Below are 19,238 nucleotides of genomic sequence, written 5' to 3'. Positions count from 1 at the left end.
TTACAAAAGAAAATCTGATATAAAGAATGAAAAGTGCGCAACGTTTCTAACTAGAGACCGAAATGAAAACAAAAAAAACTGAGGGACAAAATGTTTCGAGTTTCTAAGTTCAAGTGCCAAATCAAGTGATGTTGTATGAAAATCTTAAGATATTCATTCATAATGTTACTGCAATAGGATTAGCAGCAACAACTTTAGTACAAAACAGCTTCACAAATATTTTATGTGAAAGGAATTGAAAGCTAAAACTTCTAGGAAGCAGACTTTATATCAACCAGAAATTCACTCAATGACTAAATTTTGATATTGAAATAATCTGCGTCAAAATGATGCAAACGTACGTATCCATCTTCACCTCCACTTGAAAAACTACAAAACAAAGAGATGTTAAAGATCAATAAATAAAAGAAACAGTAAATTCTATCGTGATGCGGCAGAAAAGGAGGAGAAGGTGAAAAACAAAGGATGTACCTTTTTCCGTCAGGGTTAAAGGCTAGAGCATTGATCGGTCCAAAATGCCCTTTTACGCCTCCAATTTCTTCTTGGAGAATCTAAACAACAAACAAACAACAAATATGAAAATGGATGCCTTAAAAGAACCCAAAATGGTATTGGAAGAAAAAAAATAAAACTACCTTATCATAGAACTTTGCTTCAAATTTGCCAGCACGATGATCAGTAGTTGTAACAGATGATGCATCCTGACCACCTCCAAGTACCACCTACAAAAGAACAAGGAGTAAAGAATAGAGCAAGGAATAGAGAAAACTATATAAATGAAAGAAGAAAACTGAAAAATATATAATAAAATTTACAAGCAGAACTATCAGAAAGGAACCATTTAGAGACGTGTTTCTTTCATGAATTACTTATGTAAGCAACTCATGCAAGAGGAACTAAGGAAGACATAAGTTAATTAATCAAATAAAGATGAACCAATATTACTTGTTTAGATTACCAAGCCTATTAATATGAATAACATGACATGACGGATATTAGATAAATAATTGAGTATACACAAAAACATACATGATCAAGAAGAGGTGACATCGCAACTGCATTGACAGGGCGTTCTGTTACATATGTCTTGATTAGAGACAGTGTTCTGCTATCCCAAATCTAGTTAATAGCCAGAAGATATCCGTTAATATTGCAAAAAAGAAAGGAACTGGTTAGGCAAACTGCAAAAATATCATGGTATGTTGCAGAAGATAAAAAAATTAATTGAAATGATGATGATACCTTAGCAGACTTATCAAGGGAGCCAGTTATGAAATGTGAACCATCAGCAGATTTGGCGAGTGATGTTATTGCCTTTTTATGGCCAGATTCCTTGTCCGACTCCTTAAGTAGATTTCCGGTCTGCAAGCAAGCAAGCGAAACAAAAACTAAGTCATTGTAGTTGGTGGTGAAAGTATTAGTGACTTCAAGTGTTTGCAAAATAAATAAATATAGGAAATAAGAAGGAAGACCTCAGAATCCCAAATTCGAATGATAGAGTCTTCTCCAGCACTGATAATGGTTCTGTTGAGGGGCCCCCATATAGCTCTATTGATTCTTCCCTGAGGGCCCTTAAGGACAAGCAAAGATTCCCCAGTCTCTGAATAGAACAAAGGAACATTGGCATTAGCATTGGCCATCAGCAAATTTGCAGAGAGAGAGAGATATAGAAAGAGGTGGCTTACGATCTGCGGGATCTTTAGCAATGCGTTTGACATGGATTGCTGAAGTCAGTTCCATGAATGGGTCAGTGGTGATAACTGCAAGCTTATCACCGACAGAAAAGTCAACAGACCGTGCAGGGGAATCAAAATTGAATGTGAACAATTGCTGGCCAGTTTGCACATTCCATAGCTTCGCCGTCTGGTCAGCACTACCTGTAATGAGTCGGCCCGAATCTCCTGTAACCACCCAACCATCAGTTAAACTTGCATTTTATTGCATAAAAATACTATTCACACATAGAAATTGAAGAGGGCAGACTTACTAGAGACATCACAGCACCAAACAGCACCATTATGACCACGATAAGTGCCCAGACGTTCACCGTTATCAGCATACCATACAGTGGGGTTGTGGTCTTTAGCGCAGGAAAAGAGAAGATCTCCATCCCTGTTGTACTTGAGAAATGTTAATGGCCTCTCGTGGCCTTTCATCAGAATGGGCCTCATGATTCTTCTCTCTTTGTCTCTCCTCCCTCTCCTTGGCTAGCAGCTAGCCTGCAAATTACAGTTACAACAAAAACAGTTAGAGTTCCTGGTGCCATTCTTAAACTTATTAGCATTTATGACACCCACTTTTGGGGAAATTCGTGTCCTTAACCCACTTTTGTGTCCTCTATTAAGGTTTTGGGGATAAATTCCTCAAATTCTTCTTTTTAAGGGCATAAACTTCATTCTGTTATGAACTTGCTCACATACAATCAGTCTGTTCTTCTTCCTACTTTTAGTTCAGTTCTATTATTTTCGTCTTCTCAGCTTAAGTTGTATAGCTCTATAATTTAGGTTTTTTAACAATTAAGCATGATAGTCTCTTTAATTTTGTGTATTTTCCTATTTTTGATTATTTATGTTTACTTTGTACACTTATTTTTAGTCTAAGCCATGGCGCCTATCTTGCTATCCGCTAAAGCAATTTTAGGGTGTCAGTGCAAAGCAATCTGAGATTATTAACATGGCTTGCTACTTTTTCAGAGGAATGGACTTTCTTATTGCAGAAAAAGACTAATAAACTCCATATTCTAACAGGGTTTTCCAAAACCCTAACCCTACTTAGCACAATACGCATCAGATTAAATGCCCGGTATCCGACACACGTTCGACATGACAACCAAATGTAGTTACATTCAATAACTCCATGTTCTCAAATCAACGTGTTGATAATAGTAGCGTCTGTGTTCAATCTTCGTATCCTGTTTGTGCTTCATACCTAAAAATCTAAATTGCAACAAACAATCCTTCTATGGTTGCATAGGTAGATAAACTAAGCAATCATACATTAATTCAATAACACAAATATTATCCAAATCGAAATCGCAGTGCGAAGTCGAGGTATGCTCTACTGCGAAGTAAATCGGAAAAATCGGAAAACTGTAAAATGAAAAGGGAAACCTGAACGGACTTTGTCGATGATTGTGGCGGCTGACGATCAACTCCGGCTGCGTTTCCGGCAGAGCGTTGAGATCAGTGCAACTCAAAGATACAAGGGCTAAAGTGAAGCTCTGATGTGTTTTCGGTTTTATCGGGTTGGGCTTATCTCTGAGACCACTTCAATCCAAGCCCTATGCAGGAGAAAATGTGGGTTGGGCTTGGGCTTGGGATTACTAATCACACCCTAAGTGGTAGATCGCAAATTTATTTTCCCACTCTTGCGACTGCCACAAGAGTGGGAAATCAAACTTATACACTTTTGAACATTCAGAGTATTCTGATATTATACACTTTTGTGTCTTAGAATTATATTTTTTCAAATTGTCTTCAGTGTTTAGAATAAAACAATCACATTCAAAATGATAAAAATATGAAATGTTGGGTTTTCTATTTTTTTCATAATTCATAAGGAGTATTACCCAAAATAGATCTTATAGAGATCCTATTCTTAATGCAACACGCTGTGTTAACTGCCTCAACCTAGAAATACTTAGTCATGTTAGTCTCACTGATCATGGTTCTGGTCATTTCTTGCAAAGTCTTATTCTTCCTCTCTACAACTTCATTGCTCTTCATTAACAGACATAAGAATTTATCATTTTGATCTTTTAAATCAAAACTTCTAATTTTATAAATACTATTTTTCCTTTTTCCATTGAAAATAATGGAGTTACAGAACTTTTGATTAAATATAATATCATAATCATTGTCACTTAATTGACTTATGGAGAGTAGATTATGCATTAATCCATCAACGAGTAAAACATTAGTAAGAGAAAGGAGAGAGTCATTACCAACTATTTCGGAGCCTATAATCTCCCCTTTCTGATCACCTCTGAAACCCACAAAGCCACCAGGCTTAAGTTCCAGGCTTTGGAACATATGTCTTCTTCCCGTCATATGTTGTGAGCTTATCATTAGGTACCCAGAACTTCTTGGGTTCTTTCTAGTTAGTTCTCCCATAGTTCTTAGCGAGCTTGGATTTTCGTGCAGAATAATCATGTTGTGTATGTGAATAAGAGAAATGGGAATAAAGAGATTTTGTTTTTTCCCTTTGTTTTGAAATAGGTTTTTTTTACGCACATAATCAATACATCTTCTTCAACTTCTACTAACTTCATAGATCATTGAAGTCATTTTACTTCTATCTATGTTTCTAGACATAAATGTATGAAAAGATCTGTCATATTTCTTTCTGACATTTTCAAAATCCACATAAGCGTCTGAAAGAATTCTTTCTTCAAGTTGAGAACTGTTGTTTTAAGGATAGAGTTGTCATTCTTAAAATAAAATTTTCTTCATTTAAAATGGAGAATTCTTTCTTAAGCGTACTATGTGCTTCCGATTCAGATACATAGACTTGTTTCAACTCTTTGTACTTGTTTTGAAGCTTCTGATACTTTTCCTGAATTTCAGATAAGCAAGATTCTAATTTAGAACGAGATAGGTCAGGAAATACCTTTTCAGAATCTGACTCTGATTCTGATTATTATTGAGTATTTTCATCATATGTCATTATGCTTGCCATCAGCGCCACATTTGCTTGCTCTTCCTCAGAGACATCTTCTCATGAGTTAGAATCATCCTAGGTAGTCATCAGTCTTTTCTTCTTCTCTTTGAAGTCTTCCTTCTTGGGCTTGTCTTTTCTCGACTTAGGACATTCATTCTTGTAGTGATTGGCTCCTTGCATTCAAAGCATGTAATGTCTTTGATTTCCTTAATTTTATATAAGAAGGATTCTAATTTAGAACGATATAGATCAGGAAATACCCCTTCATAGTCTCACTTTTATTATTATTATTGAGTATTTTCATCACATGTCATTATGCTTGCCATCAGCGCCACGTTTCCTTGCTCTTCCTCAGAGTCATCTTTTAATGAGTTAGAATCATCCCAGGTAGTCATCAGTATTTTCTTCTTCCCTTGAAGTCTTTCTTCTTAGGCTTGTCTTTTATGGGTTTAGGACATTCATTCTTGTAGTGACTTGGATCCATGCATTCAAAGCATGTAATGACTTTGATTTCTTGAATTTCAAATAAGTAAGATTAAATTTAAAAAGAGATAGATCAGGAAATTCCTCTTCATAGTCTGGCTCTGATTCTGATTATTATCGAGTATTTTCATCATATGTCATTATGCTTGCCATCAGCGCTATGTTTGCTTGCTTTTCCTCAGAGTCATCTTTTAACGAGTTAGAATCATCCCATGTAGTCATCAGTATTTTCGTATTATTTCTGAAGTCTTTCTTCTTGGGCTTGTCTTTTTTGGGCTTAGGACATTCATTCTTAAAGTGGCCTGACTTCTTGCATTCAAAGCATGTAATGTCTTTGTTTTTCTGAATTTCATATAAGCAAGATTCTAATTTAGAACGAGATAGATCAGTAAATACCTCTTCATAGTCTGACTCTGATTCTGATTGTTATTGAGTATTTTCATCTTATGTCATTATGCTTGCCATCAACGCTATGTTTGCTTTCTCTTCCTCATAATCATCTTCTAATGGGTTAGAATCATCACAGGTAGTCATCAGTATTTTCTTCTTCCCTCTGAAGTCTTTCTTCTCGGGCTTGTCTTTTCTGGGCTTAGGACATTCATGCTTGTAGTGACCTGACTCCTTGCATTCAAAGCACGTAATGTCTTTGATAGCACCTGACTTATTCTGCCCAAAAGTGAATTTGAAGCAACCACTTGTCCTTCTTGGTCCTCTGAGTTTTCCTTGTCTTTTATTCTAGAGAGTTATTAATATAACGCCCCAATTTATTTAATTAATTCTTTGTAATTAAATTGTGTGATATTGTGTATTATTTGGTGTTTTGGTGTGTTAGGGGATTCTTCAGTGTATGGTGATAACCTTAGAAATTAGAAATATAGGTGTTAGGGTGTGTGAGAAAAAATGTAGAAAAATAGGAGTGGTATGAGTAGAATTAGTAATTATAATTATTTGAATTATTTAAATAATAGTAGTAATAATTTATTTAAATAAATAATTAGTTGAAATATTATTTATTTATTTGGTTTGGATTATTAATGATAATAATAATATAATAAAAATTGGGAGAATAAAGAGGGGGAAGTTACACTACGTGAAAAGTGAGAAGAGGAGGGAAAAGAGAAGGTTAGGGCTCAGGAGAAAGGATTTCATTGTTAAAGGGCTTGAGACCTTTTGTTGAGAATACCAATGTAAGGGTGGAGTTCTAATTCTATAAGGGTTTGCAAGATGATTTGTGGGTTAGGATTGATGATTGTTTTTTATTGGAATGTTTCTTTATGTTGTGTTCATCTCTTTTTGATTTTTAATAGATTGTTGTATGATATTGTGTTCATTGTATGTTGGATGAATTGGTATTTGGTGAATGTTGTGTTACTGCGTGTTGATGAGACTGAACCTGTATGATCTGAATATGCAATATTTCATAAAAATTGTGATTTTGGAATTGGGATGGGACTGGTTTTCGTAAACTGTCGTAGTAGAAAATTTGTCACTATCGCAGTAGTATTTAATTACGGAGATTGGCGTAATCAATTACAACTGCGATTTTTTTCAAAAATTGGGATTTTTCATGAGCGTTATCGATTACGAGTTATGGCGTAATCGATTATGCATGCAAAATTTGTAAAAGAAAAATTGAGTTCTAGGAAGGGCGTAATCGATTACAATGTATGGCGTGATCGATTATGCAGGAAAAATTTGTAAAAGTTGTGTTTCTAGGAAGGGCGTAATCGCTTACCACTTTTGGCGTAATCGATTACCACTATTTTGGCTGAATTTTTACAAAACTTAAAAATTTCATATCTTGAGTTTTGGGTGTCTGATTGACGCGTCGTTTGAAGCTGTAAAAAGCTATGACAATGAAATTTTATTTAAAAATAGTTTAATGATTTTGGAAAATACTTAAATGATGTGTAATTTTGTTTAAAGGTGTGTAATTGTATGTTGCGGTATGATGTCGGTGTTTAGAATATGCGTGAATGTATTATTGTTGCTTGTTGTACGGTGGTGGCCATAATTGGCGTAATATTTTGATTAAATTGAATATCATTGTACATAATTGAGTTCTTGCATGTTATCGTTGTTTTGACAGAATTTTGTAAAACTTTTAAAATTTATAACTTGAGCTTCTGGTGTCTAATTGAGGCCTCCTTTGAAGCGTTAGAAAGCTGGTGCAACATATTTTCATTTAAAAATAGTTCCACTTTTTGGAAATGATTTAAATGACATGTGATGGTGTTGTATGGTGTGTAAATGTACGTTGTGGCATGGAATATGCGTGAATGCATTGTTGTTGCTTGCTATATTATTATAGTATTGTTGCAGGACGTTTGTAGCATGTGTTTGGTGTGTGGTGGTCAGCATTGGCGTAGTACATTGACTAAGGTTAAGGTCATTGTACATTGTTGTTGTTGCATGTCTTTTATGGATTATGCATCATGGTGTTTGGACGATAGTCCGTTTGGTGAGTCTCAATCCTATAATGGGGATTAGGTGTGAGTAGCTAGTCCCAGGTGGAAATCGATGAAGCGTTACCTATGGTGATGGTAACTATTTTTGGTGAGCCTCAATCATATGGTGGGGATTGGGTGCGAGTAGTTGGTTCCAGGTGGGAATCGGTGAAGCGTTACCTGTGGTGATGGTGACAATTTTTGTTGCGCTTTGATCCTATGGTGGTGATGGTATGAGACTGCATGGTTGAAGGAAGACTTATAAGGATTGATTGGTACTACCCATATCAGCAAGATGCATCTTCTCTTCGATAGCCTAACATATAAGAACTTTGTAATTAAGTATGCTTAACTTGGAGTAGTATTTGGATGGGTGACCTTATGAGAAGTTTCTTAGAAAACGTGTGAGTGAGGACAAAGCATGCATGCTGAAAATATTCGTGTTAGTTTGTGAGGTCAGTCGACAATCCTAAAAGTAGATATGGGCATTACAAATGATATGAGAGCCAGACATCTCCCAACATGATGTGGTTCAGGGACGAACCATGCAAGAGCTGGTAGGCATGTAACACTCGAGGCCAATGAGGACGCAGAGTGGTTGTCGGTGTAAGAGGCATAACAATGAGATATTCCTGAGGCCAAAGAGGGCGAGGAGTAGTCACCGAATTCACATCAGAATGAGAGGGATCTCGAGGCTATGCAGATATGAAACTGCATGGTTGAAGGAAGACTTAGTAGGATCGGTTAGTACTACCTATACCAACAAGATGCGTCTTCTTTTCGATAGTCTAACAAATAAGAACTCCACAGTTAAGTATGGTTGACTTTGAGTAGTATTTGCATGAGTGACATTTTTGGAAGTTTCTCGAAAAGCGAGTGAGTGAGGAAAAAGCATGCTGAAAAAACCCGTGTTGGTTTGTGGGATCAGTCGATAATCCTTGAAAACAGTTTGGGGCATTACAATTAACCTTTTGGAGAGAAGATATAACTCATCTTCTTCTTTGGATTCCTCTTCCTCTTCAGCTTGAAAGACTTTAGTTTTTTCAGAATTTTCCATAGATTTTAGAGCCACAAATTTTAGAGGCATGACAATGAGACACTCCTGAGACCAAAAAGGGCGAGGAGTAGTCGCTGAATTCATGTCGGAATGAGAGGGATCCCGAGGCTGTGCACGTATGAGACTATATGGTTGAAGGAAGACTTATAAGGCTTGATTTATATTACCTATACCAACAAGATGCATCTTTTTTCGGTAGCTGAACAGATAGGAACTCCACAGTTAAGCGTGCTTGAGTTGGAGTAGTATTTGGATGGGTGGCCTTTTGGGAAGTTTATCGGAAAACATGTGAGTGAGGACAAACATGCTAAAAAGACTCGTGTTGGTTTATGAGGTTATTCGGTAATCCTGAAAGTAGTATGGATTAATTACAATTAACCCTTTTGGAGAAAGGAGACAACTCATCTTCTTCTTAAGATTCCTCTTCAGCTTGAAAGGCTTTTAGTCTTTTCAGAATTTCCCATAGATTTCAGAGCCACAAATTTTCCTTTCATTTGAGGCTCATCCTCTTCAAGCTTTATCTCATGACTTCTCAAAGAATTAACAAGTTCCTCGAGAGTGGTGTTGTTCAGATCTTTAGACAATTTCATTTGTTTAGAATCTTCAGTCCTGCAACTAGAATATGAAACCTTGAGAACATATTCTTAACAGTTTCATCATCTTCCATTTTAAGAGCTTCATACTTTTGTATCAAGGAAGACGTCTTGGTTTCTTTTACTTGAGCATTCTCTTCATGAGCCATTCTTAAGGAGTCAAATATAGACTTAGTTGTGTCTTTATTTATGATCTTCTCATACTTAGTGTATGATATAACATTCAGAAGAATAGTTCTAGCTTTGTGATAATTTTTGTAGTCTTTCTTTTGTTGTCCAGTCATCATTTTTCTTTCTATCTTGTTACCACTAGCCCAGGGAAAAAACTACAAAACTACCACTTTAGGGGTAGGATTACCATGCAAATCCTCATGGAGATGCTTTTTTAAGAACTCCAGAACCTCCTCGTAATATTTGGTGTCATTCTTCATCTTCCTCCCTACCTTTGTTAGATAGTCTGCAACAGTGTTTGTATCCCTGAAAGGCATGCTCAATCTCCACAACATCATGCTTAGTCATTAACAGACGAATTTGTCTAATCAAAGTCAAGTCAGATTGATCATTATTTCCTTTATGATTGATGACACCAACTACTCGCTTGGAGTCTATAATAATAACAACTTTCACAAAACCTCTTGAAGTAATTTTAGAAATTCATAAACATCTATTTATCGGTTGAACACATTCTCTCATTTATTCAATTTTAATTGGTGAAATTATGGTTATTTACCTTCGAGAGAAAAAAATTAAATAGTGCCAATGTTACGTGTAAAGAAAAGAATGTATTGACTAATCATTTTGATATAAAGGACTAATATAACCCTTTTTATATTGGAAAAAATCAATATATATATATATATATATATATATATATATATATATATATATATATATATATATATATATATATATATATATATATATTATTTAAGAGTACTTGAATGAGATAGTAAAGAGTCTCTTCCAACTTAACCAAAAATTTGGAGTTCAAACTCGATTTTGAGCACACGATGGTGTTAAATTTTTTTGAGGAAGAGTTTTGCTATATATTGTGGTCCTACCCAGCTCAAAGAATTAGTCTTTACTTAAAAAATCAATTTTATAATTATTTTTTAATTAAAAAAGAACAATATAAACTCCACACAATAAATATTTTCGTTCCATCTTTTTCTTTTCAATATAAACTCGACACAATAAATCTTTTTCTTCCATTCTTTTCTTTTCAAATGTTAGAGAGAGATGGAGAAAATGTTAAAGAGGATAATAAAAAACTAAAATGTAAATTAATAAATAAATTAATATAAATAGTATCATAACATTAAATAGTTTGATATTAATTGAAGAGAAAATGTTAAAGAGGATAATAAAAAAACTAAAATGTAAATCAATAAATAAATTAATATAAAATCGTATCATAACATTAAATAGTTTGATATGTTAAATGCTTACTCATCCAAACTCCATCGCACCTAATCTTATTTTATTTTAATGTTTTTGTTGTTGTGTAAATTGTTTTTTCTGGTCCGAAAAGACAAGAAAAAGGTTCATTCAATCTTACAATTCGATTCATGGTTCTTATATTATTCAAGTTAATGCTCCTATATAAGTATAACTATATTTATTTATATATTTTTTAATTATTTTTGCTACAATATTTTCTCTGCCACATTCATTTCTGTCGAGTGATACAAAATTTGTCTTGGGAAAATAAAAGAAATATAATTATGAATTAATTATCAAAATTATTTACAGCTAATACATGAATTCAAGAGGTTAAATTAAATGTTCTTTATTTGAATTATATTAATTTATTAACAAATATAATATATAATATTTGTAACCAACCAAGGGCTCTATGAAACATGTTGCTCATGCAAACCTCCTACTCACCATGTCACACACAAACGTGCCAACATCTCAACAACTCCACCTTTGTATAAAACACACACCAATATTAAAATCTCTTGCACTCATTCTTCAAGAATCAAACTTTGTTTTGTTTTGCATGCTCAAAAATGGCACAACCTCAAATCCAAGTCCACTCATCAGCAACACATTATGAAACCGGTTCCTACCAGCCATCACCACAACAACAACACCTTCGCAAAGAAATTTACAAAGGTGTTAACTATCCCAACCGTCATCCTTTCGATGATGACAAAGGTGTTAACTATCCCAACCGTCATCATTTTAATGATGACCGTGTTGATGATTTCTCTTCTTTTAACTTTTTTGAAAGAGGTCCTTCTGTCTCTCAAATCCTCGCCACACTCGGAGGAATTTTCGTTGGTGGGACGCTGCTTTTGTTAGCCAGCGTCTCATTTTTCTTCAGTCTGGTTGGATTGGCGATAGTGACACCACTTTTCATCCTTTTTAGTCCGATTATAGTCCCTGCTGTCCTCACCATAGGACTTGCGGTGGCTGCGGTGTTGACCGCCGATGCTTGCGGGCTGACGGGGCTTATATCGTTGTCATGGGTGGCGAGGTACATTAAGGTTGTACAAGAGACGGTGCCGGAGCAGGTGTATTCCGTTAAGGGACGTTTGGCTGACGTGGCGGATTATGTTGGACAAAAAACTAAGGATGTTGGAGAGAAGACTAAGGAGGTTGGACAAGACATACAGAATAAGGCACATGAAACTAAGAGATCAGCATAAACTAATCATGCAACATAAGGGAAAATTATAATTACTTAGCTAAGTTTAAATAAATAAATCAAGTATGTACTTTGGTGACTGTATTTTATTATATTAGTGTGTGTGGGCTGGTTTCCTAGGTTTGTGTTCTTGTTGTTTTATTACTTGTGTTGTATTTTATACTATATATGATGTGTTTATTTTATTGTTGGTGTATTTAATTTGTTTACTTGGATTGAGTAATTGAGTTACTTTGTTTTTTATTCAAATTAAAATAATTTATATTATTATTAAGAAAATTCAGAACATTATTTTGTGCAGTGATTTGGGTTTAGAGCCATTAATTTAACTTAAATAATAATGTGGATGTGATGTGAAGAACTTAAGAAAAATGGAAGTGAAATTAAGAATCACAAAGAATGAACGGGGGAGACATATGCTGTTTCTTTATCTACAATATAAGAAAAGAAACTGCTCTGGAAAGTACCAATATGCCCCTTTGCTTTATTATAGTGCCACGTGGAACACTTCTTCATCCAGCTTTTTTACTCTTCTACTCTTGCATTCTTTCCATTACTTTCCATTGCATGTTTCAATATTTCTAATTAAAAAATTAAACAAATTTTTCTTGAAAATAGAACTTTTTTTTTTCTTTTTCTACTGTACCTATGCTCACACTTCTTTTATTTTGAAATGATTGTATAATTAATTTACATGGTGCATGGTCTCAACATATTAAATCTTCATTGAGTTTAATGTCAAATTTGACTAATGACTTCAATTAAAAATAAAATATAATAAATTACACTAGCCATTATATATAGTCCTCACAATTTATTTTATATAAAACTATTTTGCAGTTATATATTAAACGCTCAAAGATGTTTTAATGTAATATATAAATAAATTTAATTTTTATTTAGATTTGAATTATTTTTTCTGAATAAAGAACTATAGCAACAATTTTCTCCTTATTGAGTTTTTTGTGTGTGTTTGTATGTATAACATGAATGGGTAACAATTTCTTTATATATTATATAATTATTATCAGAAAAAATGAAATAATAATTTGTTTACCTATAATTACATATTAAAAATGATAATTTCGATGTTGAAAATAGTATTTTACAAAGATGATATTTTTTATTTTTTATAACACCAAATTAAAATAATTATAACGGGAACGTGAAGTGACTATTCAAAATATTGAATATTAACGGGACTGTCAAATTACTGATAAAAATATTGAATATTAATGGGAACATGAAGTTATTAATTAAAATATTTAATTTTTTTCACGGGTATAATATATTTTTCTATACATTCAATTATTTTTTTTTACGGGTACCAGACATTTTTTTTATACATTTAATTATTATTTTTTCACGGGTACCAGACATTTTTCTATATATTTAATTATTATTTTTTCACGGGTACCAGACATTTTTCTATACATTTAATTATTATTTTTTTTACGGGTACCAGACATTTTTTTATACATTTAATTATTATTTTTTCACGGGTACCAGACATTTTTCTATACATTTAATTATTATTTTTTCACGGGTACCAGACATTTTTCTATTAGAAAATGTATAGCTGCAGCAAATGCGCGTCCCGTACGAGAACCCGTGCGAATGCACGGGTTTGTTACTAGTTGATTTGTAAAATGGAATCAATCAATCTAAATAAGATTCTAAGGAGCACCATCCCTATCCCCCCTGTAAGTTAATTTAGTTATGTAACTAGAGAATATAAGGAGGTTCATATCATGTTAGATTATATATATTTTACAATGACAGACTGACAGTCCACTACCTTACCTTTAAGTTATATATATATATATATATATATTCAACTTATTTTTTCGTTTCTTTGTTTCTTTTATATGAAGAAATAATTCTTTATTTTTAAATTTAAATAGTTTAATTTTTTCGTTTAACTTTTGGAGATCGAATCTAATAAAAATGAAAGAAATTAAAATTTATTTTATTAAAAACAAGTAACACACACTACTAGAAAAACTCTGTTTTCCTGCGGATTTACCTGCGAATTTTAGCTAAATTTCCGCAGGAAACACGTTTCCTGCGGATTTTCCTGCGGTTTTATGTCCCCAGCTAAAACCTTCGTGGGTAATATTTTCGGCAGGAAGTTCCGCAGTAAATTCCGCAGGTAAATCCGCAGGAAATAATCCGCAGGTAAATCCGCAGGTAATTTCTTTCTCAAATTAAAAAAATTTAATAAATTTTTAAAACATTATAAATTATATATTTAAATAACCATAATATAAAAATAAAATTATAAATTTAAATGTTTTGAATTCACAGAAGAAAACAAATCTAGACTATCTAAAAGAGGAAAAGATAACTATGTCAAAATAGGTTGAAACCATATATAATCAAATGGAGTGTGAATTACATCAACCCGACATTAAATTCGCCAACACTACAATCTAATGCAACATCAAATGGAGTGTGAATTACAATAAGAAGTCGAGGAAGAAAAAAAACTGGTGGCCATAGTGAAGACTTCATCATAGCGTAAAACTATCTTTGGCGCCGCTAACAAGTGCAACGACCTTCATCTTTGCAAGTAACTTCCACGTCGACTGATGGCCTCCATAGTGTGGCAGGGTTTTGGTTCCATTGCTGCAAATATAAGAGTGTAGCATTAAACTATATATTAAAAGACATAGCTAAATTGTTTTGAGCTAGTAAATATCCTCCAAAACTAGCAACCTGTATAAGAATGGTATGCATTTGATTGGTAAGCGGTGATAAATTCCTACTAAGCATGAATCAAGAAACAGACACTGGATAAAAATGTGGAATATAGAACAATTAGTTAGACGAAACAAGAAAATAATGCAATCATTCTCTTTGGTCATATAAAGTTTAAGGCTCAATAACAGTAACATATAAAAGTATCCACTTATTGTTTTGGTGAAGTTTTAATCTGGCCGCGTAAAGGTGGTCCTGCTTCTGTAACTAATTCACCATATGCTACATATCTCAGTTCCAAATTGCATTTAAATGGAAACATATTTATATCAGCACGAATACCTTAAGGTTAACTAAGGAAATAGTACAATATACTAGTTGCAATAGAAAATGGAAGCATGTGTTACATTGGATTGAACAATTCTCCATCGCGGGTAGCGCCGTGGCTTGCGGTTGATGGTGCTTCGCTTCCTGCGAGGGATTATTACTTCTCGTTGGAAGAGATTGCGAGCAGGAGAGACAGGCTGTAATATTTTGAAATCATAGCACAGTTATGTAGAATGAAATAAAATTGTGACAGAATTTACGACATCTATTGACATGCTAGAAAAATGTGTATCATGGAAAATGTATAAGTTATGTATGCCACAGGAAGTAAAAGTAAACTTACTGTATCATCTCCGATTTCAAATGTGCCATCAGTTTTAGGCATAGAAGCTGGTTCTGCAGGTGGGGGAGCGTTTAGATCCAAATCTCGTACTACTTTTCCAGAAGCACCAGTTATATTTCTTCTTCTTCTTCTAATGTACACATGACAGAAGTCTCTTGTGTTTATTGGCTTATCCTCAGATGAACTCATCCTGAAATATTCTCAATAAAAGTTACATAGCAATCATCCAACTTCCAAGTCTAACTTTGAGGCTGATATATATAGGTTTTCCCTAAAAACTGCCCTAACCCAAATTTGCAGCACAGGTTGTCAATTTGACGATACTCAAACTCAAACATTCAATGTCAGTCTTTTTCTCGACCAGAGGCTAGATTTTAACAATCTACCAAAACTCACTCCAAAATTAAATAGCATCAATTTAAATGGAAAGATCATGAAACTACATTAAAACTTATAAGGTAACTCCAAGTAGAATCTAGAAGAAATCAAGGTATAAAAAATCCCTTAAACAAACAAAAAACATCTCCGATCTGATCCATACTTCAAAAACAACTTCAATGTGACAGGAAATTAGTTCATCATGATTTATTTCAATATTCCGTTTAAATTAAAACACCCAAAAAAATCTCATGTTTATTTACACACAAACAAGGTCAATGTTAATAGGTTTGGGTGATATTTAACGCAGCTGTCAACTTCTAATAACCCTCCACTAGCTGATGTCGTCCATGTTTCATGTATGGTCCAAACAGAACAATATTGGGATTTGGGAAACTGCTTAACTGATCAATATATGTCACATAAAAATAGTAGTATGTTTAAACCAACAAATAAGTCTCACTTTGCAAGACTATAATGAAGCATAACACACAAAGGAAAAGTCTATTTACAAAAGCTAATCCCCTTAAAAATTAGAAAACAATTAAATCATGATAATTAAATCATGATAAAGCATAACACACTGGAAAGAAACACTATATTTGTCACACATAATAAACAATAATTACTTCTTATCGGCAATAGCACGAAAAGGTAATAACGACGATAATTCTATGCTAATATGAAAATCAACCTGAGCATAATCATCAATAGCAACTAAGAAACACAACAGGAACAAATCAAAAGTAAAATAGAAGCAAAAAGAGGAAAAAAATTCGGTGAGGCATTTTAACGAATACCTTGTGAGCAAGATTGAAAGCTGCATTTTCTTCTCATCGCTTCAACCGGTAAGCATTCCTCCATTCTCAGCTTTATGATATCATATGCTTGTTGTAACTTTAACTCAAACTGAAATTTATATTAAAATCGAATCACTATAAAGTAACCGTAAAAATCGTAATGGAGTAAAAACTGTAAAAATGCAAAGAATCACGAAACAAAACTAACCTGCTCTGAGTTGAATTTTCGAGCGCAAACAGATTCTGAACCCCAACACGAATCGAATCCTAAGTCGATAACAATTCGAATCAGTTCCGAAATCCAAATCCAACCAATTCGAGACCAAGAGAATCTGCATCGTAATTGTTGTTGTTGTTGTGTAAGAATTGAGAGGGAGAGAGCATGAGTTTGAGAGAGTGTCGCACAAGAGAAACCGAGAAAGCTTGAGCCAATGCGCGTGAGAAAAGTGCTTCTCCGAAGAAGCGCTTCTGAATAAGTCGTGTTTTGCTTTCACCGAAGCTGCATTTTCAAAGGTCACTACATAAGTATCTTAATCTTTCTTTCTACTATTTACCTTATTTTAATTTAATTTTTTAAAATTTTTATTTATTAATGAAATACACCAAAGTATATTATATATATAACTGAATATTTTTAATATTTATAAAATAAAAATAAATTATTAAGTAAAGCTAATATATTTTTTTAATATCTCAATTATATATATTATTTTATATAATAAAATAGATTTAAATGATTTTATCTTAATTTATTTTTATTAATTGAAAAATTAATTTTGACATTCTATAATATAAATATATTAAATTAAAAACTTGTATACCTTTAATTTTACAATATAGATATATATTAAAATTACAAGTAAAGTATACATAGTCTTTGTTTCATTTAAATTACAATTAAATTCAGTGTTTTTGTGGTAGATACTTGATGCAAAATAGGTTGAAATTGGGATTTTGCTGCATATTTTATAATTTTATTATTAAATTATAAAAATTTATATTCAATTTTTGAACTTGAATTGAAAATGTATTTAGCCCGCTCTTGCAGCAAACTCAACCACAAAGTCAAAATTTAAGCTACCAAAAATAGTAAAACTAATTTATAATTTTAAAATCCTATATAAAATTTGATATTTTAACAAGAGTTCCAATATAATTTCATATAACACATCATTATTATTAGAGTAGGATTTCTAAAATTAAAACTTTATAATAATTAACAATTGAACAAATATAATTTGAAATAAGATTAAATTTGAAATTTAGAAATAATTTTAAAACATATTAATTGACAGTGTCTACCAAACAAGGGTTATTGAGATAATATTTTTGAAATATGAGTTACTTATATAATTTTTTAAAAAAATTGATTATTATAAAAAAATATCTGATACCCATTCTCAAAATTTTTAGAGTTAAAAGGTAGTGCACTGACAGTGTAAAATAGTTTTACACTGTCATCCAATAGAAAGCTATCAATTAGCCATGTCATTAAATTATTTTTTAAATAAAAGAGTGGTTTAATTGGATACATGATGGTGATTGGTTGACAGTGTAAAAATATTTTACACTGTCAGTGCATCACCCCTTTTCTCAAATTTTTAATACCTTTTATTAATTTTATTTTTAAAATTTTTTATACCTTTTATTTTGTCAAAAATTAAGATAAAAAATTTAAAAATGACACAGTTCACAGAAAAACATTAATTTATATAATAATATTATTTAATTAACCATTAAATATAATGATTCATTTTTTAAAAAAATAAGCCAAAAATTACTATTATTTTAAGAAAATAGTTAATATTGCAGCAAAATCCGCAGGAAAGTTTTCTGCGGAATTACCTGCGGATTCTATATAATAGTTTGGTTTTAATAAAATAGATATTCACAGCAAAATCCGCAGGAAATATTTTCTGCGAATTTACCTGCGGATTTTGCATTATAGTTTCGTTTTCTGTTTGAAATAAATGAACCGCAGAAAAATCCGCAGGTATTCCTGCGGAATTTTCTGCCAATTATACATTCACAAAAAAGTTTAGTTTGTTTAAGGAAGTCCCAGCAAATTCCGCAGGTAAACCTGCGGAAATTTTTCCGCAGCAAATTCCGCAGGTAATACGTGTATTTCTAGTAATGACATATAAAATATCAAAATAAATATGTGATTAAAAAAATTTAAAATTTGAAAGATTTAAATCTAAAGATCTACTGTATGCAATCTATAAACACATGACAAACTTGTAAAATTAATATTAATTATTAAAAAATTCTATTAATTATTAACAAAATTCGTATTGAAGGCTTTAAAAACAATTATAAAAAAGTGAAATTGATTTCATCTTAAAAAAATTAAAATGATAACAAGTGTTTCTTCAATATTGATTTGGCAGTATTGACAAAAACTACAATGGTCTTCAGAAATCAGCTCAGTTTATCTGATGTTTTTTACAATAGTTCTCTAATTAGATTTATGAATTTTTTCCCCATCAATCGCATCCACCACAAGTTTAAAATCAAATTAAAAAATAATGGGATTGAAGCAACAATAGTTCTCTAGTTAGATTAATAGTTTTTTTTTTTTCATCAATCACCTTCACCATCCTCGACAAAATCAAATGTAATGTACATGACTTGAACCTCACTAAAGGTGAATTCTTTCTAACCTAGTTATATCTAAGTCATCCTTTCTGACCTATTTATATATAAGTTATCGTCACAACAATTCTCTTGTGTTCATCCCGAACCACAACTTTAGTTCCTCCAAAAATCTTTTAAAGATAATAAATTTACATTAA

General features: G+C 32.5%; 3 protein-coding genes across 4 annotated transcripts; 1 reads left to right on the top strand and 2 right to left on the bottom strand.

The window, feature by feature from the left end:
• Nucleotides 1–63: 63 nt before the first annotated feature.
• On the bottom strand, nucleotides 64–3,278 carry LOC131647226 (eukaryotic translation initiation factor 3 subunit I-like). 2 transcript variants are annotated; one of them, XM_058917137.1, is made up of 9 exons: nucleotides 3,121–3,278; nucleotides 1,988–2,219; nucleotides 1,686–1,901; nucleotides 1,473–1,600; nucleotides 1,243–1,362; nucleotides 1,030–1,119; nucleotides 636–722; nucleotides 472–551; nucleotides 64–369 (listed from the first exon to the last, which is right to left on the bottom strand). In XM_058917137.1, the coding sequence occupies exons 2-9, from the start codon at nucleotides 2,169–2,171 to the stop codon at nucleotides 294–296; spliced, it is 981 nt and encodes a 326-aa protein (XP_058773120.1). In that variant the 5' UTR covers nucleotides 2,172–2,219; nucleotides 3,121–3,278; the 3' UTR covers nucleotides 64–293. The 2 variants fall into 2 exon arrangements, with proteins under 2 accessions (XP_058773120.1, XP_058773119.1); XM_058917136.1 differs by having other exon boundaries at nucleotides 3,111–3,268.
• A 7,948-nt stretch (nucleotides 3,279–11,226) lies between these two features.
• On the top strand, nucleotides 11,227–12,091 carry LOC131647225 (oleosin Ara h 10.0101-like). The gene is made up of 2 exons (XM_058917135.1): nucleotides 11,227–11,360; nucleotides 11,403–12,091. The coding sequence occupies exons 1-2, from the start codon at nucleotides 11,255–11,257 to the stop codon at nucleotides 11,894–11,896; spliced, it is 600 nt and encodes a 199-aa protein (XP_058773118.1). The 5' UTR covers nucleotides 11,227–11,254; the 3' UTR covers nucleotides 11,897–12,091.
• A 2,154-nt stretch (nucleotides 12,092–14,245) lies between these two features.
• Nucleotides 14,246–16,924, bottom strand: LOC131647224 (uncharacterized). Its single transcript, XM_058917134.1, has 5 exons — nucleotides 16,652–16,924; nucleotides 16,444–16,552; nucleotides 15,266–15,455; nucleotides 15,003–15,119; nucleotides 14,246–14,523 (listed from the first exon to the last, which is right to left on the bottom strand). Exons 2-5 carry the CDS (start codon nucleotides 16,467–16,469, stop codon nucleotides 14,437–14,439), a joined length of 420 nt encoding a protein of 139 aa, XP_058773117.1. The 5' UTR covers nucleotides 16,470–16,552; nucleotides 16,652–16,924; the 3' UTR covers nucleotides 14,246–14,436.
• Between the last annotated feature and the right edge of the window lie 2,314 nt (nucleotides 16,925–19,238).

The sequence above is a fragment of the Vicia villosa genome, linkage group LG2, assembly GCF_029867415.1.
Source record: "Vicia villosa cultivar HV-30 ecotype Madison, WI linkage group LG2, Vvil1.0, whole genome shotgun sequence".
Taxonomy (NCBI): Eukaryota; Viridiplantae; Streptophyta; class Magnoliopsida; order Fabales; family Fabaceae; genus Vicia; species Vicia villosa.
The sequence above is the reverse complement of the archived record's forward strand: the minus strand, read 5'-3'. Positions and strand labels throughout refer to the sequence as shown.